At 41.6% G+C, this 25,468-nt stretch overlaps 3 protein-coding genes across 5 annotated transcripts in view; all 3 read left to right on the forward strand.

The window, feature by feature from the left end:
• The window catches only part of LOC129854150 (T-cell immunomodulatory protein-like), a 129,987-nt gene extending 125,663 nt beyond the window's left edge, over positions 1-4,324 (forward strand). The window contains exon 18 of the mRNA XM_055920911.1: positions 2,940-4,324. Within this exon, the coding sequence (XP_055776886.1) occupies positions 2,940-2,999 (60 nt within the window). The 3' untranslated portion in view covers positions 3,000-4,324. The remainder of the gene's footprint in view (positions 1-2,939) is intronic.
• Positions 4,325-4,822: 498 nt separating this feature from the next.
• On the forward strand, positions 4,823-18,330 carry LOC129854152 (neuropilin and tolloid-like protein 2). Of its 3 annotated transcripts, XM_055920915.1 has the most exons (9): positions 4,826-5,243; positions 7,739-7,795; positions 7,937-8,083; positions 9,765-10,013; positions 10,328-10,375; positions 10,689-10,816; positions 11,490-11,718; positions 16,502-16,615; positions 16,741-18,330. In XM_055920915.1, the coding sequence occupies exons 1-9, from the start codon at positions 5,234-5,236 to the stop codon at positions 17,403-17,405; spliced, it is 1,647 nt and encodes a 548-aa protein (XP_055776890.1). In that variant the 5' UTR covers positions 4,826-5,233; the 3' UTR covers positions 17,406-18,330. The 3 variants fall into 3 exon arrangements, with proteins under 3 accessions (XP_055776892.1, XP_055776891.1, XP_055776890.1); XM_055920916.1 differs by lacking the exon at positions 7,739-7,795 and having other exon boundaries at positions 4,825-5,243; XM_055920917.1 differs by lacking the exons at positions 7,739-7,795; positions 7,937-8,083 and having other exon boundaries at positions 4,823-5,243.
• A 1,290-nt stretch (positions 18,331-19,620) lies between these two features.
• Positions 19,621-24,506, forward strand: LOC129854153 (dnaJ homolog subfamily A member 2-like). The gene is made up of 9 exons (XM_055920919.1): positions 19,621-19,754; positions 20,925-20,984; positions 21,119-21,345; positions 21,495-21,575; positions 21,753-21,886; positions 21,992-22,188; positions 22,949-23,093; positions 23,211-23,338; positions 23,649-24,506. The coding sequence occupies exons 1-9, from the start codon at positions 19,677-19,679 to the stop codon at positions 23,832-23,834; spliced, it is 1,236 nt and encodes a 411-aa protein (XP_055776894.1). The 5' UTR covers positions 19,621-19,676; the 3' UTR covers positions 23,835-24,506.
• The last annotated feature ends 962 nt before the right edge of the window (positions 24,507-25,468 follow it).

The raw sequence follows: 25,468 nt of genomic DNA on the forward strand, positions 1-25,468 counted from the left end.
ACCAGTGAGGACGCTCGGCTGTGATTTGCCCCTTCAGCATATCAAAACTTTTGTTCATCATCCCTGTAAATATGCCCTCCAGGGAGTGTGTTGTCTTGTTACATTCCTGTGGGTGTTTGTGAATTTTACATTGAGTGTTTAGGTAATCATGTATGGTTTGAATTGTGCAAACTTGTGAGAATTTGCATGTGTTTCCATGCAACTATTGCCGACATGCGTGTGTGGTCTGTGTCCAGCCTGCCGTGCAAACACTCTGAGCGATTCATCCCCATCCCAGTGCAGCCGTGGCTGGTCTGTTCCTCCACCAAGCGAAGCCGGGCGATGTTGGCGTCTTCTCAAAGCCATCTGCTGTGGGTGCCTGATTATGCACGTAGGAAGCCATAATTGCTCTCTGCTTAGGGAACTGTTCCGGGAACACTAGCTTCATTGGAGTTGACACTGCATTAAAATAACATGTTTGGCTCTATATCTGAGGAACTGAGCCCAGCAATTATATTTCATCAGAAAGAGAGAGAGGTAGAGACATGTGTCATTGTCTGTCATTGATTAGAGGTTGATTGAATGATAATGTTCGTGATGGCCAAGCTAATGGAAGCTCAGGTAATAGCTAGCTGTTCATTTGTTTAGGTGATTACTGGGCCAATGTACTCTACTTCAGTTCAGAGCCCCCTTCCCTTTCAGAGATACAGGTAACTGCCAAAATAAAGGAAACACAAACATAAAGTGTCTTTAATAGGGTTTTGGGCCACAACGAGCCAGAAAAGCTTCAATGCACCTTGGCATAGATTCTGGAACTCTTATTGGAGGGATGCGACACCATTCTTCCACGAGAAATTCCATGATTTGGTTCTTTTGTTGATGGTGGTGGAAAACGCTGGTGGAAAACGCTGTCTCAGGCGCCGCTCCATAGTCTCCCATAAGTGTTCAATTGGGTTTACATTTTCTTCATGCTCATCAAACCATTCAGTGACCACTTGTGCCATGTGGATGAGGGCATTGTCATCCTATGGGGGCATAGCCATGGTAGCCAAAATAATGGCCTGCCAAGCATTTTTATACAATATTTTTTTAATGAAAGGTTTATTTTTGATACATTGCTTAGTTAACTCAGCAACCACACCTGTGTGGAAGCACCTGCTTTTAATATACTTTGTATCCCTTATTTGTGTTTCAGTGTTTCAGTTATTTTGGCAGTTACCTATATATATGCTTCATGTTATTACTGTTGCAGCTGATGAGTCACGTCTTTTGAATCTGCAGCCTGTTTTTGTGTTGGTATGACGTCTCAGTTCTTGTGAGGTTGTGTGTTTGTTCATGTTGTACTGGGATAGCCGACATCTCCGCTGTTGTGGGTCTTTTTGAGCGAGGGTACTGCCTTTGTTTGCTTTTAATGGGGGGGGGGGGGTTGTCATCTTTTTGTCATCTTTTTGTCTAGTCCGGTGTGTCATCTGCATTGTGAGTGTCACTGCCGTGAAGTCATATCTGAGCCCGGCTGCTGAGCGCTCCTGTTCTATCTGACTCAGTCTGCCCAGCACAATAACACACCATAATTGAAGGCGCTCTCTTAGATAACAGAGTCTAACCTTTCACGCAGGGGAAAAATAGCATTTGGAAAAAGCTCCACATCTCCATAAACCTTTTCCATTTGCATTGCGGTGTGGAGTTGACCAGGTCACGGTGCGATGGGTGATTGACTTTTGATATTTACACTGACCCCTGCTATTTGTTCCACAAATCTCAATGGTCAAATAGAAATCAGAGGCTGGTTTGAGACATAGTACCTCCTGCAACAGCTGAGACAGGCTCAGGAAGTTTATTAGAACACTGTTAAATATAAGAAAGGCAAACTACATTTTTTATAAAAATGCCTTCTCTGTTTTAGCCTAGCTGTAAATCTGAGTTATTTTGGATTCTCTTTATTTGTCAGGTAACTTTGGTTTCACGCCTGAGGAATCGATCGTTGTCTGTTTCAGCTATTTGAATTTTGTGTGGGTTTTAAACAGAATACAGGGCTTTTCAGAGCGATGAAGGCTGCATTATGCCTCCACGTTGCATAATGCATACAATGTGACAAAGGTCTTATCCCATTTTGTCCTGCATTTTATGCTAGTTCAAGGCCCCACCGCCTTAGCACGGAGTATGGATAGGTTAGCGCATTCAGTAGACCATTCAAATAGGTCAAGTTATCACGTTACTTAACCTCACGTTCAATCTGAACAAGATTGTATACGTTAGCACTCAAATCAGTAGGTTTCAGACCATTCAATAAATGACACATCCCACATGGAATAACGACACAATTATATCCCCTGAACACTCAATTATTTCATGTTCATACACCACAATGAACTTAGCAATATTGACAGGATTACAAGCCAGTTCACTGAATGAGACCTAAGGAGATATTACAGTATGTCTATGTACTGTGTACATGCCATAAAAACAAGTGGAAGTCACTGAACACTCAGTCCTAAAGACTGTCTGCTCCCTTAAGTCCTGAACAACACAGATACGGCCGACAGACTCACTGCTTAGATGTTGGTGTACTCCATCAGGACTGTCTGTCGTATGGGGAGTAGTTCCAGAACAAATCTGTCAGCTTCATCTCCACTGCATTTTGAAGGTTCCCTTTTTTTCATCATACGTGCCTTTATGTGCTGCCTGTCGTCAAGGGAACGCTAAAAATAAACGTGAATTATCCTCATTCACCCACAGAGGGTACATAATCGTCCGTTGAAGCGATACCACATTAACACTTGTAATAATGATTTCCTGCCTCAGATAGATTGTACCCCTGACCACTCAGTAGGTCTGTTGGTTTCATTATTATTCTATAATGGTGTCAGCCCCACCTCTCTCACCATCGCTGACTGTTAGACTCTGCTTGTCTGCGTTTGTCTGACTCGTGACCCCTGACCATTGCCCTGTGTGTGTTTCAGAAAGCGGATGACCGGGAGAAGAGACAGGAAGCACACCGGTTCCATTTTGATGCCATGTGAAGGAGCACAGGAAGAGATGGACCATGGGAAATTTTATTTAAGTTTGCTGGTCGATGGAATTGTTTATTTATTTAATCCTCTCAGCCTCTTGAGGATGAGCCATTTAAGTGTTTAAATATCCATTAAAGATGATCAAATGTAAAAGAGACAGACAGGTTACTTCTCGCGTACTTGCACAGATTTGGTTGGAATTTGAACGTGTTCTTTTTTTAATTCACATTTCCTTATACATTTCAAGGGCCAAAATGATGGCTGAACCCAAATCTAAACAGGACTACTGAGTGAAAGTACACTGAGTGAAATCTTTTGGCTTAGCTCCTTATGTATGGATGTCAAATCGGCACTGACAGTTTACGTCATGAATTTGCAAGGTTTAAATGTTCAATCCAAGTCATCCTGATCTGCAAAACACATTACTGATTTATTTGTTTTGGGGGACGCATTGCTATTGTAATGCTACTTGAATTATTATGGATGTCCAGTCATCCATTGTCTTCCTGTATGCCTTCTGTATGTCAATCTGTAAAAGTTACTGTTTTCTATGGACTGCTATAGTGGAATCTTACACATGGGGTCCACTGACCCAAACAGGGTACTGATGCATCCAGTGTAAGTACTGTATATCATGTGCATAGTACATGGTCCATAATGAGGGTTAATGTATGTGTCAAGTTCATTATGCACTTTCCCCCTCCTTTTTCTCAAATTCCCCTCCAAATACCTGACACAATGTCCTATCCTTGTTTGACAGCTCCCCCTCTCCACTGCCCTCACCCACAGTGGTATTGGAATGGCCTGTACTACTGACCCCTCTGGTTTGGTCATGACCTTTTTAGTCTTTCTCACTCTTAATAATCTTGTTTGTCTCACATGATTAACATGGTGTGTTTTTGGACTGCCAAACATTGTGTGTTCATTAAAAACGTAAACTAAACTGTGGTGTTAAATTGAAGAATGGTCCACATAACACTTAAACTACTTTTACTTACAAGGGGAAATAGGTTTGTTATTTAACCAACAGAAAGTGCAATCATCAATATTATCATCAATGTCTAAGCCCCTTCTATTAAAAATTGTATTTCATTTTGAATTAACGTGGGGCACTGTGTTTTCAGGTGGTACTGGTGTAACATCTAAATATTTATTTTGCTATCATCTCATGTCTGTGGTTTGAACTTTTTTTTAACTAATGATTAATAGTGATAAGTCTAATATATTTTATTTTTGTGTTTTGTGTGTGGATTCTACGTGTAATCGGAAATATGATCATTTCTTTTGAATGTTTATGGGATGATGGGTTGAAAATTAAAGTTTATCATGCTTAATTCATGGTGGTTCTCACTTGTTTTGAATTCATTTAAATGTATTTCCGTTTCACTATTGCCTTTCCATTTCATAGACTGGCATGTCCATCCGAAAAAGTCAATTCTCCTAGTGAGCTGATGACTAAAGAAACGATTGGAAGTGACAACTTGGCATAGCCTACGGTTTTGAGTTATTTTTAGCTCATGCAGCATAATGTATTGCAATCTGGCACTTATGGTAAAATGATATTCTAATAAAATGGTTGACATTTAAATAGCAGTTGATGTTTTACTGTCTGTTGTCTCTTGGCAACAACTTACTGAGTAAAGAGTATCCTCATTAAATGCTGTCAACATTTCCGGTTTTTTGTAACTTGCTCGGTTCGTTTTGTATTATATCATAAATAAATTTTACCAATATAATCCTTCAATGCAACACGAGCAGAGAAGGTACTTGTATGCAGGGAGAAACGCAGCCGATTTTACGCTCGGTGATGGGGTGCATGCGTACAAGCAGCTCATTCACGCATACATCGCCCAGAGCTTAAATGAGCCTTGTTTGGTGCCATTACTTCAGTTCAGTCACAGACCACTCTGTGCGCGTCTCTCGGATACTTCTGCTCAACCTCACTGGACAATACAACCTACTTTAATGATTGCATGTGGAACTACAAGACACCTGTCTAGATGGAATTAACGTTGTATCTAATACTTATCGGGAGTGGTTGAAGAAGAAGCGCTTGTTTTCCTCAGAGGAAATTCGGAGTGGATGGTTGTCTTTCTGACTATGGAATTAAGGTGATCAATGAAAAGTTGGATTGTATAAACAGCGACTCATTGCCTTGGATCCATACAATGGGAAAATAAAGCGTGTAACTCCCCAAGTTTAAGAAGGAGAACGTGTTTGGCACCACCACACAGGGAGAGGAAATGCACATAGGTGAGTTTTACAGAGCATCCGAGTGCTTTTGGATCGTATTAAGAACCACTGATATTATACAGAAGGTTAATAATCACTCGTATCGGCAGTGATGTAATTCATACCTTATTCTTCTGCAATATAGGAGAAACTCATCCTTACCAAATGTACCCCGTTGTATTTTCTCTTGCGCCAAGTTTTTGTATTGTGTTCTTCATGTTTGCAAGAAGCCTAAATCCCGGAATGGCATCGCCATCTGTAGGTTTACTTCTATTCAGTTATGTATATTCTATTCGCTTTAATATTACTTTTTTTTTTTTTTTTACTGCAAGGGGTGGTCTTTGAAACGTGCCAATAACGTATCTTATAAAATGTGATATGCACAAGGCTACACAATCCGGAAGAATGCATTCCAATTTAGGTTACTTTTCTATTAACACCTAAGGTCGATGTCCGCGTCACCGCGGAAATCTAATTAGCATAATGAAAACCAAATTGTAAAGAAAAATACGTCAATTTAAACTTGATGTTTTTTTTGTTGTTGCACTGGCTGCGTCTCAATTCATTTGTGTTACACTTCTGCATCTATGGTAAAAGGTGACAGAGCTAGAACGGTGTTTGTCAAACCTTGAGACAGCTCCTGCTGATTCGCGCAACATCTGGGACAAGGCCACAGCTGCGGTTTGCAGCTCATTTTAAGCCACGATATTATGCTGTGAAATCATTGTGTTTTTTACTGTACTGTAGGCCTATTATTGAAGGGACTGTCAAGCATTGTTTAACACACCTAGCTTGTAAACTACACTGAATCTTATAACCGAGGGCGAGAACCTCATGTTGAGTTCACTTCAGTAGCACTGGGCTATTTCAGTCACGAAGGGCACAACGTCTAGTCGTCTACGTATTATCAACAAGTTACTGTAGCGTTCTAATAGCCCTATGTTTGATTTTGTAATATAATTGCAGAATCAGAATGCCTCAGCCAACATTCAAAGGGGACATATCTATGCTTTTTTGGGTTAATTTAACCAAGCAATGTGGTAGGCCATCCATTTGTATTTTAAATGCTATTCCACTCATGTTCTTCTGGTAGTGTAGGCTTGTAAAGAAAGGCATTCAACCTTTTAAAATCAGACTTTTAGGTCCATTCAAAGCTGTTTGAACCAACTGTGTTCTACAATGAATTCCTGCCATAGACTGCTTTTAAGAGGTAGTTAGTCTTTCAGTGGTCCCCCATAGTGGAGTAGTATCCAGAAAGGGCAAATCTATGTGAATAGCCTTATAGTCAGACCATGCATGGAAAAGCGTGTGTGTGTGCAGTTTGGCCTTCAGCGTATCAAGGCCGGGAAGAGAGAGGTTGTGTGTGTGCGAATGGATGTTTTAAATTCTCTATAGTAGAGAACATGCGGTCTGATTTTCTTTTTGCAAGCCTGGGTGGCTATAGTCAATCCATGTTTCATTATGCATCTGTCAGGCTTCCGCTCACGGTTTAATGTGATATAAGCAGCGCAGTCTATTAAAATCCATTGGGGGTAAACCTACATCGGCTTATCTGGAGAAGACAGTAGTGTTGTGGGCTGAAATGTGCACAGGGGTACGGCGAGCAGTTTTAGCCCTGATATTATACACAATGCAGTGCTGTTGCTGCTGCCTCCCTGATGCCTGTCTCTCATTATGGCATCACGCCTGTGAGCCTTATCCTATTTGTTCTGGTGCTGTCTTCATTCGGGAGGCTGGAGGGTTGGCGATGCTCTGACAGGCCTGATGATATGGGCCTACCAGTGAGTGCTCCCTGATACACCATCAGAGGACAATATGACAACACATTCACAGATAAATAAAAAAGGCTGTGTATGGAGGAGATGGCTCTTTAGGCATCGATCTGAATTCGGCTTTAGGTTGGATATGTCTTGGGTCCGATAAGATGCTTTTTATTTTGCGTTTTAGATGAGCTCTCAATGGCACAACCTAATGAAGTAAAGTGGTAGAGATACATCTACAAGACCCTCGGATCAATATTCTGTCAAGTGTTGCTTCACGTCCTACACACTTGGTGTTCATGAATTGCAAGATGCATCTTTAGTGTATGTTACTGTCAATGTCGTAGATCACTGGCTCTTCCACTGTGTGTGTGTGTGCACTGTTATGTTAGGTTACTATGGTTTTAAGTAGGGCTATAGTTCTTAATGATGCCCGGTCTAGCTCCTGCATCACAGCTGTTCCAATCACACATACACCATTTAGTAACAACGACAAAAAATGTTTATTATTATCTCACCCATAAGAAAAGGCATGTTTCTCATTTAAACTGGTTATGACGATTCCCTATCTTAACTAGCAGATTTCAAGCTTGACATAATTGCTTTTTAATAAGGGATGTGTGAGCTACTGTGTTAGATTGCCTATTATTTCAACACTTTGATTAAATTGTTTTTACCTGTTCCACTTGTATTAGATGGTTATTTTATGAAAAATAACGGTGCAAATCAATGACATTTAAGGTTTTTCTATTGCAGCCTGGGTACTCCTTATTCTGATAGAAGAGGGATTTGCCCTGGCACAGAGAACTAAAGGTGCGTCTCCTGTTACGGGGGAATAATTGGTCACGTTGTAGCACACAACATTTTCAGTGGCAGAATCACAATAAATTAATCTAATCCCATACATATCCCAATTCAAACATGGGCTTGATTCTTTTCACTGTCTTTTCTCAGAGTCCATTTCTCAGAATGAAGGCAGTCCACCTCAGAATCTTAACGAATGTGGCATCTGGGTCCGCAACATCAACGGGGGAGTCTTCACGTCCCCCAGCTACCCCAACACATATCCCCCTAACAAGGAGTGTGTTTACATCTTGGAAGGTACATTTCTGTTTCTGCCCTCTCTCTCACACACACACACACACACACACACAAATGGCCTCAGCAGTTGCCTTAGAATGTGGATAATAGGTGCTTATTGGTTTGTTGCTATTTTGACAGCATTTCAGTCACTATATACACCTGCATCAGAGTCATTTCATCCAAAAGTCCAACACTTATATATTTGTGTTATAACTCAACCAAGAAAAAGTAGGCTGCTGGAACCGATAGTGTGATTTAGTGTGTCGGAGAAAAATTGAAGACTTGGTGAAGCTCAAGGGCTCCCCCTGTGGAAACATCAACTAGCATAGCCAGAGAACCTACCTTGACAAAACGGCATTGACAATCCAAATTATCAATGTGCATACACAATGAGCAGGGCTAAACAAGGCCAATTCTCCAGATCATCATGACTCAAACCCAGTAATGAATTGCATCGCTCATCTCCAAAGGTCTTAGGAGGATGAGACACTCAATGCTGATGAGAAGTGTCAGTCAACCTGGTTTGTGTTTCACAATTAATGGCTTGTTGAACGCATTCGAGACTTTTTGTCTCTCAGATTATGTGACTCTTGGTGAGCGATTTGTGTATTTATTTGATTGTTTCAGTGTGCTGTTGTATTGAGTTATCAAGCTAGGCTATGCAACACTATATTTGGTATGTAGCTACTTTGAACGGAGAGCTCTTGCTCTCTTGTCTGTACCAGGGGAAATATACATGTGATTTAGTGTTGTGATAACAGTAGTGCCAGTTTGGCTGAATCTGTATGGTAAGCTTCCCCATTCATTCCTGTTTTTGAAATGGTGACATTATTGCTTCCCACATTCCTTCAAAGTACAGCTAATTTGTTGTGGTGTGTGAGCTGGCGGTGACATTTGTGTCCGTGTGGGTGAGCTAGTGACACGATTTGGCTTTAGCTGTGTGTCTGAGCTGTGGCATCATTTTAAATGCTGGTATCATTTGTTTCAGTTCAAAGGCATTACCCGCTCTTATAAACGTTTCTACCGTTTGCCATTTTATCATAGCAGGCAGTCTGATTCATATGTAATTCATCTATGAAGACCCGGAATTAGCTGGCTTTTAAAAAATAGTTTGTGCGACTGGTAGTCATGTTGATTCTGGGAGGCTACTTGAGCCAGTCATTTAGGGTGTGATTTACATGACATGAACTTCTAAAACTCAAATATATGGTTGAAGTGTTGTGTTTTTTGTTCAGAACCTGTAAGGAAACATGCTGACATGTCATGTGTGTATGCATCAGCACATGTGCATTAGTGAAAGGGCTCAGTTCAATCCGTATCACCGAAGTTCAGCGCAACAAATGTAAAGGCAATGTTCCCGCATTCGGTGAGACTGCATTCATGGTAAAAGCTGCATATGCCAGCTCAATAAAAAAAATGTATAGCGCTGAATTCGGCAATATGGATTGAATCGAGCACTAAGCATGGGTACCTTTGTGTGTTTATGCAGGCATCCATAAACTGGCTGTGCATATGAGTAGAAAACAGGAGTTTAGCTCTTACCAGTTTTTTTTATTTATTTTTTTTATATATATTTTTTTTTAATATTAACAAGTTTCTGTGCAGACTGAGACCCTGCTGTACAAGTAAACGCAGTCCATGGACCAAAGCCTTTTGGCAAAAACCCAACACACCCCTCCTCCTCTCTCACCTCCTCCAGCTCTCCCTCGTCAAAGAATCCAGTTGGCCTTTGATAAGAACTACTACATGGAGCCCTCCTTTGAGTGCCGGTTTGATCACATCGAGGTACGGGACGGTCCGTTCGGCTTCTCACCGATCATCGACCGCTTCTGTGGGTCGAAGAACCCAGGCCTGGTCACCTCCACGGGCCGCTTCATGTGGATCAAGTTCAGCAGCGACGAGGAGCTGGAGGGTGTTGGGTTCCGTATCAAATACACCTTTATAGCAGGTACACATTCTCAGTTAGAGCTAGCCTACTGGGCATATCCTCATTACATACACAGTCATAGGTGTGTATAATGAGGACAGCAGCACAGCCACAGATTCACTGTCAAAGGCTTTATTTATCTTGTTTGTTCCCATCCAATTTTATACACTAGGACACTGAAATCAGCGTCTCACATCGGGCCACAGATATTTGCCCCCAATGGCCTTCCGCAGTTTATCTGGCTTCCTTTTTAATGAGATCTTATCACTTTTCTTTACTCATGAATTCCAGCTCAGTGGATCAAGACACATGTGCTTTCCTATTTATAATTTCAGACCCAGATTTTCATCTGCACGTGGGTGGACTGTTAAACCCGATTCCAGGTAAGCTCTTCAATATTTCACCGGTTTGTCCGATCCGATTTGAAGAGCTCTGTGCTCTAAAGCTTACTGGGTGCTATCTTTCACTGACACATGCTCTCTCACACACAGGCACCTCTCTTTTTCCTCTCTCTCACATTCTCTCTTTCTCTCTCTCTCTCTCTTCCTCTATAACATCTCTCTTGTCACTTTGTGCCTGTTTTTCTATCTCTTCCCTTATGCTCACCTTTCCTTCTTCTGCAATCCTTCTCATATATATATATATAACCCCCCCTCCCCTGTTTTCCCCCTGTCCTCCACCTTTCTCTCCCCTCAGATTGTCAGTTTGAGATTGGTGGCTATGATGGTGTTATCCGCTCCAGTCAGGTAGAAGAGGAGGATAAGATTAAGACTGGTGACGCTCTGGACTGTATCTGGACCATCCGCGCTCCTCCTCAGTCCAAGGTGAACATTTTGTTCCCCCGCTCCTTCTCTCCAGTGGTTAAATGGGTCATCGCGTCACTCACTGCAGAGGTCCAGCCACTGAAAACACACCCATTGATTAGAACACAGGAGACTGGGAGTAAGACACGCCAGTCCCCTGACCCTCTCTCTCTGCTGTGGAAACAATGAAGGGTATCTGAAATTAGCAGTAGCCTAACCAGGGCAGCAGGTATTAGGCCAATGATGCAGAAAAACAGAATCAGCAGTACTGGGAATGAAGCTAAAAGCAGTCACTCGATGTCTGCAGTCTTACGAGTTCAAATGTGCTAAAGAGGCTGGATTGTTCCGGGCTGAATTCACAATGTGCTCTCTAGAACGATACAGTGACAGTTTAGGTATTGACAAAATGTTAAGATTAGAGCCTTTCCTGTGGGTGCAAAGCATCAATCTTGTGCTCAAAAGATTTAGTTCTATAACTCTTTATCTGAGGTCAATGATTCCCAGTGGTTGTGTGCTGTACAATTAGGCTAACCCTACCAGGGTAGGCTTAGCCTAAGTATGAGTGTATTATCCTTCAGTTCCAATATCCCTTTATAAATGCTTCAATTTTCCCTTAATTTGGGTTTCATCTCTTTCTGAATGGCAGCAGAGTAGCCATGGTTCTGTGTTGTAACGTGGTGATTTCTGGCTGTAGATTTACATTCGGTTCCTGGAATACCAGATGGAGCACTCCAACGAGTGCAACAAGAACTTTGTGGCGGTGTACGACGGCAGCAGTGCCATCGAAAACCTAAAGGCCAAGTTCTGCAGCACCGTGGCTAATGACGTCATGCTAACCAACGGGGTGGGAGTGGTGAGGATGTGGGCCGACGAGAAGAGTCGACTCAGCCGCTTCCAGATGCTCTTCACCTCATTTGTCGACCGTGAGTGTTCTCCTTATTTTGTAAAAAATCTTACTTGCAGTTATTGTGGGCCATCTGAACCAAGAGTTCGTATGGAGAGAAATATTTACGATCAGTCTGGGTACGTTATCAATTGGCAGGTCCTCTTTTCTCGTTCTTGTTTAAAAATTATTATCGTGATTTAGTGGTCAGTATTTTGTCCAGACACACAGCAGATTTCTGAAGGGTTGGAAGAGATAAATGGGGCCAACTGCCTATTATTCTTCTTGATTTATTGACAACATCTACATCCTCTGAATAGTAAATAACTGATATTCAACTCTCATTTTAGTAATGGACAATGAATTAAAGTGGCATACTAAGCAGTGATATTGCAAAGCCAATTCTTTTCCCCAGCCTCTGCTGGAGTACCTCAAAGAAAATGTTATTGATATACAGGTAACAGTGTAACACATTGGCCATAAATATTGTTCATCATTCACAATGGACAAATGGGATTTATCTTCCATTGATGAATGGAAAAGCTGAATAATTTGTCAATAATAATATTAATTGTTATTATGATCAGAAGCTCTGCATAAAGCTCTGCCTTTTGCATGGCAGATGTATGTAAATTGCGTTTCTGTGGAGGAAACGGTTGAAAACGTTTATTCCAAAACACTATATCCATTGTCAGAAATGTTAGTAAATTAGCTTTTTACGTTTAACCCTTTACACTCTTGACCTATATAGACAATTTTCTATTGAAATGTTTCTTCGGCTTTCACAAGGAAATTCAGAGAAACCGATTGTAATTTTGGTGCTCATAGAAAGGAGTCTGGCGCATGTACTGCTGCAAATTTTGTTCACCATAGACAAATGGGCTCATTCTGTTTGGAACAGCCGAGGGTGTGACACCCTATTGTCTTGTAGTTCGACATCAAACATAGTGGACATATGTTGACACTGTATATGACATGAGTTTTATCATATGGAAATGTAAAGTGCACATTTGGACTCACAGGTGTTTGGCATGCTTGAATGACATCAAAGCTGTACTTATTCTAATCCTCAACATCTCATCTTTCAAAATACATTAAGTCCTCTTAATTTATCGTATTTCCCTCACTCAGACAACAAACATTTGCAAATATTGCCCATTTAGCGGGAAGGATGGGGTAAACTTCTTGTTACGTGCAGTGTTCAATTTCAGAACGGCTGTCAGTCAAAACCCATACAGCGCTGTGGAGCACAAAGCCTGACCTCTGAAGTTATTTATAGCATGTTACTGCACAGCCACTGCGTTCAGATTTAGGTGCTAATCAGTGCCCAAATCTGCCATTCTCAACCCGTATACGGGCATGAGTGTGAAGAGCTACAGAACTTCTGATAGAAATTTGTGTTTTTTCCAGATCTAAACACGGCATTGGGTTTTTAAATAACAGACTAGTATTTGCTTGAAACATATCACTAGATGGTTCCATTTCAGAGTGACAAATAACAATGTTTTATTGCAAAACAAGATATCCGCCTCACTCTCAGAGAAGAAAGTAGTCCTGCGAGATTTTATACAATCAAATGTGACAAATAATTGCGTATTTATTAAAGAACTGTACAAATGATACATTTGTGACATCGGTATTTTAAACATTTAAAATATATATATATATATATACACACACACACACACACACAGTACCAGTCAAAAGTTTGGACACGCCTACTCATTTTTTGACTATTTTTTGACTATTTTGACTATTTCCTAATTTGTAGACTAATAGTGAAGACATCAAAATTATGAAATAACACATATGGAATCATGTAGTAACCAAAAAAGTGTTAAACAAATCAAAATATATTAGTAGCCACCCGTTGCCTTGATGACAGCTTTGCACACTCTTGGAATTCTCTCAACCAGCTTCACCTGGAATGCTTTTCCAACAGCATTGAAGGAGTTCCCACATGCTGAGCACTTGTTGGCTGCTTTTCCTTCACTCTGCGGTCCAACTCATTCAAAACCATCTCAAATGGGTTGAGGTTGGGTGATTGTGGAGGCCAGGTCATCTGATGCAGCACTCCATCACTCTCCTTCTTGGTCAAATAGCCCTTACACAGCCTGTAGATGTGTTTTGGATCATTGTCCAGTTGAAAAACAAATGATAGTCCCACTAAGAGCAAACCAGATGGGATGGTGTTTCGCTGGTTAAGTGTGCCTTGAATTCTATATAAATCACTGACAGTGTCACCATAGAATCACCATCACACCACCACCTCCATGCTTCACGTTGGAAACCACACATGCGGAGATCATCCGTTCACCTACTCTGCGTCTCACAAAGACACGGCGGTTGGAACCAAAAATCTCAAATTTGGACTCATCAGACCAAAGGAAAGATTTCCACCGGTATAATGTTCATTGCTCGTGTTTCTTGGCCCAAGCAAGTCTCTTCTTCTAATTGGTGTCCTTTAGTAGTAGTTAATTTGCAGAAATTCAACCATGAAAGCCTGATTTCACACAGTCTCCTCTGAACAGTTGATGTTCAGATGTGTCTGTTACTTGGGCTCTGTAGCGTTTTATTTGGGCTGTATTTTCTGAGGCTGGTAACTCTAGTGAACTCATCCTCTGCAGCAGAGGTAACTCTGGGTCTTTTTTTTCCTGTAGCGGTCCTCATGAGAGCCAGTTTCATCATAGCGCTTGATGGTTTTTGCGACTGCACTTGAAGAAACTTTCCGGATTGACTGACCTTCGTGTCTTAAAGTAATGATGGACTGTCATTTCTCTTTGCTTATTTGAGCTGTTCTTGCCATAATATGGACTTGGTCTTTTACCAAATAGGGCTATCTTCTGTATACCAACCCTACCTTGTCACAACACAACTGATTGGCTCAAACGCAGTAAGAAGGAAATAAATTCCACAAATGTAACTTTTAACAAGGCACTCCAGTTAGTCACCTTGAATACATTTTAATTATCTCATGAAGCTGTTTGAGAGAATGCCAGGAGTTGGCTAAGCTGTCATCAAGGCAAAGGGTGGCTACTTTGAAGAATCTCAAAAATAATATATATTTTGATTTGTTTAACACCTTTTTGGTTGCTACATGATTCCATATGTGTTATTTCATAATTTTGATGTCTTCACTATTAATCTACAATGTATAAAAACCCTGGAATGAGTAGGTGTGCCCAAACTTTTGACTGGTACTGTATATCAATATAGTAATATGAATTTTGGGCTCTGGTGAAAAGTAGTTCACTATATAGGGAATAGGATGCCCTGTGGAACGAGACTTAACTCTAACCAAACACCATAGCATGAGGTTAGATTTATGATGGGTTTCATTTATATGTTAAATATACAGGATACGAACATTACATTCCAGCTAAACAGTGTGTGCAATATATATTAGCTAGCATTTTGCAACAAAACCTAATTTAATAAACACTTATCTATGAATAAAAATTCTGAGAGTAATATTTTACACACTCATATGTACCCATAACCATTAATTTATCATGAAAAAACACGAAGAATTAGTGGATATAGCGTTTTGGAAATAAACTCTTTAGTTGTTCCTCCACCACACTATTTTCGTTTTAAATGCCTGAATAATCAGAGCTGTATTAATTGCTGTATTCATTTTGGATATACATTTTTTTTTATTCCCATCACTGCAACACTTAATTGCCTTTTTTAAATTCAACAGACATGTTTTGTAACAGAGCTCTTAATACATTCCGACACACATTAAACATGACCACGTATTTCATAATGATTGCCTTGCTTTTCAAATTCATGTTGTCCTGACGTCATAGAGACATTCAGCTCAGTAATCAGTCAAGGCACCTTTACCCGCATCTACACCTACACCTGCACCTACACCTGCATTGCTTGCTGTTTGGGGTTTTAGGCTGGGTTTCTGTACCGCACTTTGAGATATCAGCAGATGTACGAAGGGCTATATAAATAAATTTGATTTGATCATCACCTCGGATATTTTTGTCCTTATCCTTCTCAGAACACCATTGACACACTTAGTCCTGTGCATCATCATTTTCATTACCTCTGTGGTTCTGGATTGGGAACACGAACCAGCGCTGACACCCAGAGAGAGAACAAGCTTTTTGAATGCGAGAGATGTCTAATCGGTTTGGAAGTGAGCGCATAGTCAGGGGAGCTCTACGCACTCAACGGGAGACGAAAGGCGTGTTCTGACCCCTTTATCCCGCTGTCAGAACCGCTTAGCCTCGCAGCAGTGGAGGGGAATGGTTTGGTGTTCGGCAACGTACCCTAAACATCGTGTATGTGTCAGGGGTGCAGTGGGACCTGGTGGGGGCTGTAGTACTGTCTGATGGGGTTTGAGAGAGGTGTGTGGGGAGAGGGATTTGGGGTGGCAAGCTGCTCAGATCTCTGATAGAGAATGAGTGGAGCAAGGTGGCAGGAGGAAAGGGGATGTAAGTTTGTGGTGGGGGGCAGCCTGTTAGGACCCACGGAACCAGCCTCGCACATCCATCTCCTGGGTGCAGCAGCCACGTTCAATTTACCAGCCTTCTTGGCTGTCTCGTGACTCGCATTGTAAGAGCTAGTTTAGTCTGGAGTCTCAGCGCGCCTGGCCATCTGTGCCTCGTGATGGCCGTCTAAATTGATTTACTGCACTCCATACGCTGTTTTCCCCTCTACACGGTGGCTAGGAGAAGCAGCCATTTCAATTGCCAATCGTGTCATGCAAGCTGTAAATGATGATGTATGGTTTTAAGTTGCAGACATCTAGCATTTTATTGCAGTAGTTTTCATCTTTAATAACTTTACCTTGTCTCTTGTTTCAGCCCCATGCAATAGCAACACATTCTTTTGCCATAGCAACATGTGCATCAATAACTCCTTGGTGTGTAATGGGGTACAGAACTGTGTCTACCCCTGGGATGAGAACCATTGTAAGGGTGAGTGAAACTTTAATTTCCTATTGGCTACTTTTAATCATTTAGTACTTTTATCACGTGGTAAATTGACTTATGACAACCAAACCATTATAGTAGACTTACTGGGGGTTTTTCCCGCTTCACAGAGAAAAAATCCAATGGCCTGTTCCATCAGATCACTAATACCCACGGCACGGTGATCGGTGTGTCTTCAGGCGTGGTTCTAGTCCTACTCATCATCTCCATCCTGGTCCAGATGAAGCAGCCCAGGAAGAAGTTGGTAGCTCGCCGGCCAGTCTTCAACAAGGCTGGCTTCCAGGAGGTCTTTGACCCTCCCCACTACGAGCTGTTCTCCCTCCGTGACAAGGAGATCTCCTCTGACCTGGCCGACCTATCAGAGGAGCTGGAGAGCTACCACAAGCTGCGCCGCTCCTCCACCACGTCGCGCTGTGTCCACGAGCACCATTGTGGCTTGCAGGCCTCGGGGGGCAGCATGAAGCAGAGCCGCACCACCCTCAGCTCCATGGAGCTCTCCTACCACAACGACTTCTCCAAGCCCCCGCCCATGAAGACCTTTAACAGCACCTATAAGAAAAGCTGCTACGGCTACAAACAGACTCATGATTGCGCCGAGAAGGTCATTGAAGACCGCGTCATGGAAGAGATCCCCTGTGAGATCTACGTCCGCGGCGGTGCGGCCGGGCCAAGTTCTGGACCAGGAGGCTGTGGCACCCTCAGCTCCCGCAACGGGGGCCGCAATAACACCAGCATCGTCGACCCCCAGCAGCGCTCAATGTCCATGGACTTCTAGGTGAAGATGGGAGAGGGGGAAGAAAAGGAGAGGAACCTGACTCATTTATTTTCTGTTTTCCTTCTTTTGATCAGTCTAATAGGGAAGACTCTCGCATGCAGATTCAGTCTTTCCCCTGTATGCTCAAAAGAACTAGACACTGCCACACAGGGAAACAGACACAGATGAAAATTACTTTAGACTGTTTGTTGTATTTACATTCATTCACATGTCAAGCACAGATATATTATACTTCTCATAACTTATTTTCGTCTATGTACTGTATATTAAAACCAGAGTATCAAGCTTCATGTTGTTGCTTGGCTTTTAACCCATTCATTTGATATTGTTTGATTTGATAAAAATGTGCATATATGACAATGATTTTATGTAGGTTATTACCACACACACATTACCACACACACTTGCAGAGCCCCAATGAATATTCCATGTCTCGAGAACACCGTAAATATACATTCAGAAGTGTCTGATTTTCATGTATAATATCTAGACAGATGAATAGATGTGTGCTTTTTAACATCTTGGGTCCATTTGGGGATTTTGAGTTCAGATGTGGACTATAGTGGTGAACCCAGAGGATATAAAACGGGTAATCTATAACGGGATTGGGATGCCCACACACTCACCTGGTACAGGGTTGAGTTTCCATTAACTTTTGACAAGATAGATGAGCTAAAAGGGTAATTCAGGAGTGGATAACCAATTCAGAGGGATGTGTAATAGTAGCCAATATAGGTTAGCGACTTTTCATTCAGAAACTTTGTTATACCTGAATGGTGGCATAAGGACTTGAGTGTCTTCTGAGCTGACATTTAAAACAAGCACAACCTGTTGCATCAGACAGACAGACATGGGCCACCATTTATTATTTCAATCATTGGTTGTAGGATTTCATTGTTTCATTAAAAGAGACCTTACTCGCCAACCTGTGTCTGCCTTTCATTTCATAAGTTAACACTGGCAGTTGCTCTAGATAAAAAAAAATTTTTTTACCAAAACCCCACAACTTGAAGCATAGGAATTGCAAATAATGAAAATACCCTGAAGTTAAGTTTTGGATTTGTTGATTTGTACAAATACATACCGGTAGTATTCTTAGCCATTTTAGAAGAATTTCAAATTAGTCTCCAATTCATATTATTTTTATTGTAATTAATTACCATAATTTACTCGGCTCAGTCATATAAAAATGTATTTATATATTATACATGGAACCGATGTAATAAAAAAATTAGTTTTTTGCAACCGTCCTTTTAAGATCCCTCTTCAATCAAAATTAACTATGTAGCATGCAGTGTATAGGACCTTATGTCCATTAGTGTCTGTAGTAATCAATGTCAATTAAATGTAATTTCACTTAATTTACTGCAACACGATAGTCAGATGAGACACACAAAACACGGAGACAGACATCAGTCATAGAGGCTGATTCTCTCTCCACCAACCAGCATCCCAACCCCCTATCTCTGCTGTCATGTTGCATTAGACAATATGAGAGGGCTTAGGGCTTCATCCATCTTAAAAAGGTAGAGGACAGACAGAGGGCTACTAGTACCAATGGGGTCTGAAGCTACAATGAAGCCCTCTGAAAGCCACAAAAACCATCTATGAACTCTATGAATGTAGTGATAGAGGTCAACAGAGGGTGCTGTGATGCTGGTAATTCTCAATCTGCCTAAATTGAAATAGACCCATAGTAATCTAATACTCAAATTATCAGTCACAAAGGTATGTGAACTCAAGTGTCCTTTTGTCCCGGGTTCCAGCCATTACAACACCTCATGGATACGATACACAGTTCATATTCCTACCAACATAGACCCAATGATATGATTCTGTCGGGCCTAGATGTAAAGATATGGTAGACGTGATAACCAAGAGAGGACAAATTAGTCCTGAAGCACATACAGAAATATACAGACTGTGCAAATGCTGTGTGTGTGTAAGTGCATGTGCGAGCTTGTATGTGTGTGTTTGTGAGTTTGTCAAAGTTTCATTTTAGAAGGGAATTAGCTTGATGTGTGATAAGAGGACAAAAACAGACACAATGTTACTAAACTGGTGAGCATTGTAAAATACCTGAATCAATTTCACGTATAATAGAGAGAAAATATATGAGGTGAAAATAAGGAAGTCAATCTGTAATTGAGATGCACCCTTTTTTAAAGCCAGGAGAAAGGTTAAAGTTGACGCAACGTATGACGTTTTCGACCGGCTCTTCTTCTTTCTCTTTTCACTTCTCGTACAGAAGGTCCTTCCCTTAGCTCCATCATGGCGAACGTTGTCGATACTAAATTATATGACATCCTAGGGGTGTCCCCCACTGCCACTGAAAATGAGTTGAAAAAGGTAATGTTGATTGTATCGAGTCAAATTAAATCTAGGTGCTGTGGAGTTTGAATTGTTGGTAGAAAAATGTAATTCTGGCTAAAAGCTAGTCTGGCCTAGAAACGTTAGTCAGAGCTAGCTAGCTAACTAGTTAGTCAAACGAGCTATGTTCCTAGCCAACTAACGTTAGCGTCAATCAGAAAATGATAGTACAGGATACACATTGTACAACCATTTATCTACCTTAATGTTTTAGATAATTACCTCTGTCTTTGGCGCAAAGTATTTGGGTGTTAACGTTAGTACTTTGCGCTTGTTGGCGATAGCTTTCAGCTTCAATTATGGCATCTCGCGTATAACGACCGCTTTCGAGTAACGTTATATATTTTTGTAAAAGTTAGCATGCGGTTGGTAGCGAGAACGTTAGCACTATCGCCTGTATTTTAGTTTATGTTCCGCATAATAAACAATACATTGTGACATATTAAACCACTACTGGATCAACGCATTTGATAGCATTGGATTAGCAGTTGTTTTGTTTACGTTTTTCCAGACTGGTGGTTGCTAACTAGTTTAAGACAATGGCTAGCTAGTAACGTTAGCTAGCTAACTCTCGTGCGTCTGTCTGCTGATAACAGATACGACGCGACCGAGTTGCCTCATACCAGGTTGCTATAGATAAGGTACAATATCAAGGTTACCCCGGTTTGATCTTTTAACGTTAGCTAACGTAGTGTGTGCCGCCTAACTAGTTAGCTGGCTAGTTGCGTTATTTAGCCGGCTAGCCTACGACGTTAACTCACGTGTTAACAGTTTAATTCACAATGGAATTTTGGGGCCAACCATTCAGGTCAGAGATTTTGGGTTGATTTTTGGGGGGAAATTCTGATGGATCGCTGGTTAATATTGCTATTGTAACTGTTTAGCCAGTAGTTAACTTAACTCATTATGGAAGATGGGTAACGTTAGCTTTCTTCCGCAGTTTCAAGCTCAATTTTCTAGTTAGCTAATTTAGGGAGTCTAACTAACCTTACTGTAAAAAGGAACGTCAGATTCCTGTCAATATTTCACTGATGGCTACTACGGGGATAACATGGAAAGGGTGGTGGTTATACAACTCATTGGCTAATGTTAGCTAGCGTAAATAATCGAAACCAGTGCCTTGAACCTATGTGTTTTCTTCTCTTTCAGTCATACCGGAAGCTAGCAAAGGAATATCACCCCGACAAAAACCCAAATGCTGGCGACAAGGTATTGAAATTGCATGAAGATTTTTTTGGGGGGAGGGATTCAATCATTTCTTACACTTCTGAATAGCTACATAAATGTTAACAAATATCTGTAGATGTCATGGAACTTAATGTCCCCCTGTCTCCTTCAAACAGTTCAAGGAGATCAGTTTTGCATATGAAGTGTTGACTAATCCAGAGAAGAAGGAGCTGTATGATCGCTATGGGGAGCAGGGACTGCGGGAAGGAGGTGGAGGTGGTGGGGGAATGGATGACATCTTTTCACACATCTTCGGCGGTGGACTTTTTGGCTTCATGGGCGGACAGGGGCGCAGCCGAAATGGTGGTAGACGAAGAGGAGAGGACATGGTTCACCCACTCAAGTAAGCTTACTCTATAGATTGGTGTCACAGATCTCTTGAGTGATAATCAAATCTTTTTTTTATTCTGATTCATTGTCTGACTGTACATTGTCTGCCTGTGGTTTTTATGACCCTGCTACTTTCTCCAATTATGCTCATTGTTTTTTAAGAGTTTCACTTGAAGACCTGTACAATGGAAAAACAACTAAACTGCAGCTGAGCAAGAATGTTCTTTGTGGCACTTGTAATGGGTAAGTGTTTCCACATTCTTCCATTTGTGTCTGCAACAATTTCACCTCCAAATTACTTCTCTAGCCCACATGAAGCAGTGTTCAGGTCTTGCTTTATCTGCCTGTCAATTATTACATCATACATGTTGATCGTGTAGATTTGTTGGTGTTAGACAAAAAGTTATAACTTCTCAACAGCCAGGGTGGGAAGACTGGCGCAGTTCAGAAGTGTGTGGCCTGCAGGGGGCGTGGTATGCGCATCATGATCAGACAGTTGGCTCCTGGGATGGTCCAACAGATGCAGTCCGTTTGTACTGATTGTAATGGAGAAGGTAAGCAACAGTACAGTTTTAGAAACCATATACTTGTATTACCCAGCGACGCATGAAAAGGCTTTGCCCCCTCAGACTCCTAAACTTCTATGGTTATACCCATAGGTGAGGTCATCAACGAGAAAGACCGCTGTAAAAAGTGCGAGGGCAAGAAGGTTAGTAAGGAGGTGAAAATCCTGGAGGTCCATGTCGACAAAGGCATGAAGCATGGGCAGAAGATCACCTTCGGAGGAGAAGCTGACCAGGCACCTGGGGTTGAGCCAGGAGACATTGTCCTCGTCCTGCAAGAGAAAGAGCATGAGGTAGAGAGTAACTGCTGTGCTCTGGACACTATGGTCCCCACTCCTTAAGACTACGTCTCTTGTTGACTAAAGGCAATATTACAATGTAGAAACATATTAGTGAATGTGCAACATTGATGTGTGAACTTGTTATTACTCAGCTATTATGTCTCATTTCTATGAGGACTTGAGTAGTATAGATGGATAATGTTGAATGGTAGCTGGTTGACCAAAAGCGGCCAGCTGGCTGAGTTGGGTCCTCCAGCACTCTTGACTGGGATCTTTTGGGAGCAGATTGCAGTGACAGCACAATGCTGCTAGGCCAATGTGAACATGCTGTAATCCAGTTCCCAGTACTGGCCTCCCACCCTCTGAGCCCCCTGCATGTCTGGCATAACTTGGTATTAATTATAGTCACGAGTGGCACATCGTTCCTAATCCTGGAGTCCTTGCATTTCCACTCCATTGTGTCACCTCCACACTCTCACTCCTCTGAAGATGGGAGAACAGACACATGTTGATGGCACCAGCCTCTCATGTGGAGAATAGGCCAGTACAGGAGAGTCAATGGGAAGGGGAGACAATACTCTGACAGGATGTATATGCACAGTTTCCTGGGGCTATTATCTTATATTCATTTTTTTTATGTACCATCAGCCAGCAGTATCGGTTAGTCCTCTGGTATAATTTGTTACATTTCCAGCAAATGTTTGTCATTTTAAATTGGCCGAAAACCACCTCTCTTACTATATAGACACTGCCTGTTTTCTCATGCCAACAGACATACAAAAGAGAGGCCCATGACCTGCACATGACCCATAAGATTGGCCTTGTTGAAGCGCTTTGTGGATTCCAGTTTACGTTGAAACACTTAGATGGCAGACAGATTGTAGTCAAGTACGCTGCTGGCAAAGTTATTGAGCCAGGTAAGATTTTGATCTTTGTACTGGTTTTACATATTGTAGATGAGACCACAGCATGTGAATATTAATCAATGCAGTATGTGAAAGTAATGTTTCTATGGTGCAATGTTTATTTTACAGGCTCGGTCAGAGTTGTGCGAGGCGAGGGGATGCCACAGTACCGTAATCCATTTGAAAAGGGAGACCTGTATATTAAATTTGATGTGCGGTTCCCAGACAACAACTGGATCAGCCCCGATAAACTCAATGTAAGTCATGATGGACTATGAAAAGCCTTTCTTGTGTCCGTTTCTGTCACAGGCTTGAACATTACGGTACCTGTTCTATTATGGGATTGAATGACACAATTTGATCATTCATAACGAGATTAGGATTTTGACCCAGACCATACTGGTTATGTTGAACATTGTTTGATGATAATGGTATTTAAGAGTTGAGGTACCACACAAGTGTTAGATTTTTATAATAAGGGCTTTGTAGTGATATCTGCATGCTGAATAGGGGGCTTTGCTAACTAGACAGAACATTTGAAAAACTGTGACCCTCTGTAAACCCCAGGAGCTGGAGGACTTGCTGCCAACACGTGCCGAGGCTCCCATAGTGTCTGGGGACGCGGAGGAGGTGGACCTGCAGGACTACGACGTCAGCCAGGGCTCGTCTGGAGGACGACGTGAGGCCTACAACGACAGCTCAGACGATGAAGGAGGCCACCACGGCCCTGGAGTGCAGTGTGCCCACCAGTAACATCTGGCTCAGGGGGAAATGTATGTGTTGCATCCCCCCCCCCCCCCCCCCCCGGTCGTCGTCGTCTTCCCATACCGATCACGCATCCCTCACTTTCCTTGTGGTAACGCCAGATAAGATGGAAAAGGTCATTTCTCCTTTGCTTGGTGTGTAACTTGCATTTTTTTTTTCATGGTATTTACAATAATTAATTTAAACTAACCATAAAATGCAGTTTTGGCCTCCACCTCTGGACTGTGGGGTGTGAGTTAGGAAAGGGAGATCCTGAAAGGACCCAGGACACAAACATCACATTTTTAGGTTTGTATGTATCTGTGCTTGATTTTTACTGCTTGATTTTTCTTTTTGTAGGTTTTTACTTTTGTTTTCCTTTCTATATATATATATATATATATATAAAAATCAAACATGACAACATTGTGTATAATATGAAAGTGATTGTCGGTGAGCTTTATATCAGCTGCGCTAATACAGTGGTGTGATACAAATAGAAAAAACACCTGTATCTGTCCTCAACCCTGGTGCATGTTAAGACCGCATTGGTTCCTGCACTGATTAAACATCCAGTCTAATGAGAGAAGCGGGAAAAATACAATTTAAAAGCAGCATAACTTCTGTGAAACGAGGTTTATTAAGTTGTTAAATAAACGTTCTTCAAATCTCAAACAGCAATACTTGATGTCTGTGATTCTGTCTTGTGCTTGTCTGGGAAATGATTTACATCCGTCAAGAATTTCTTAGTTACCCCCTCAGTCCTTTGTCATTAATGTTGATGGTTATCATAGAGAATGATAGGCCTCTAGTGGCCAAAATAATCAAAGCTTGATGAGCTGGTTATTTGTGTTTACCAACTCCAGTCTGAGTACCCTCAACAGCACACATGTTTATTGCCCTGGACAAACTTGGCTGATTCAGCTCATTGAGGGCTTGATTAGGTGTACTTGTCTGTGGCTACAACAAAATATGTGCTGTTGTGGGTACTCAAGGACTGGTGTTAGGAAACACTGTACTAGAGCTGCGTTTAAACAGGCAGCCCAATTCTGACCTATTACTAATTGGTCTCTTGACCAATCAGGTTGGCTCTTGCCAATAATTGGGCTGCCTGTGTAAATGCAGCCTAGGTGTCATGTGTAATTACACTGAACTAAAATATAAATGCAAAATGTCAAGTGTTGGTTTCATGAACTGAAATAAAATATCACAGAATTTTCCCATACGCATAAAAAGCTTTTATCTACAATTTTTTTGCACAAATTGGTTTAATTCACTGCCAGTGAGCATTTCTCCTTCGCTGAGAAGCCATCCACCTGACAAGTGTGGCATATCCAAGAAGCTGATTAAACCACCAGAGCTATTGCCAGAGAATTTAATGTTAATTTCTCTACCATAAGCCACCTCAAATGTCATTTTAGAGAATTTGGCAGTATGTCCAACCGCAGACCACGTAACCACACCAGCCCAGGTCCTCCACATCTGGCTTCTTCACCCACGGGATTGTTTGAGACCAGCCACCTGACGGTTAATGAAACTGTATTTGCACAACCAAAGAATTTCTGCACAAACTCAAACCGTCTCAGCGAAGCTCATCTGTGTACTCGTCTTGACCTGACTGCAGTTTGGTGTCATAACCAGCT

This window comes from Salvelinus fontinalis, chromosome 4 (genome assembly GCF_029448725.1).
Source record: "Salvelinus fontinalis isolate EN_2023a chromosome 4, ASM2944872v1, whole genome shotgun sequence".
Lineage (NCBI taxonomy): Eukaryota > Metazoa > Chordata > Actinopteri > Salmoniformes > Salmonidae > Salvelinus > Salvelinus fontinalis.

What these genes read in the sequence shown, in the direction of transcription:
- LOC129854152 (XM_055920915.1), top strand. An exon ending in CAAATACACCTTTATAGCAG is followed by an intron (nt 10,014 to 10,327) that starts GTACACATTCTC and finishes TTATAATTTCAG; the next exon opens with ACCCAGATTTTCATCTGCAC. An exon ending in GCGCTCCTCCTCAGTCCAAG is followed by an intron (nt 10,817 to 11,489) that starts GTGAACATTTTG and finishes TTCTGGCTGTAG; the next exon opens with ATTTACATTCGGTTCCTGGA.
- LOC129854153 (XM_055920919.1), top strand. Translation starts at nt 19,677, where the DNA reads ATGGCGAACGTTGTCGATACTAAATTATATGACATCCTAGGGGTGTCC. An exon ending in ACCCAAATGCTGGCGACAAG is followed by an intron (nt 20,985 to 21,118) that starts GTATTGAAATTG and finishes TCCTTCAAACAG; the next exon opens with TTCAAGGAGATCAGTTTTGC. An exon ending in TGGCAAAGTTATTGAGCCAG is followed by an intron (nt 23,094 to 23,210) that starts GTAAGATTTTGA and finishes TTTATTTTACAG; the next exon opens with GCTCGGTCAGAGTTGTGCGA.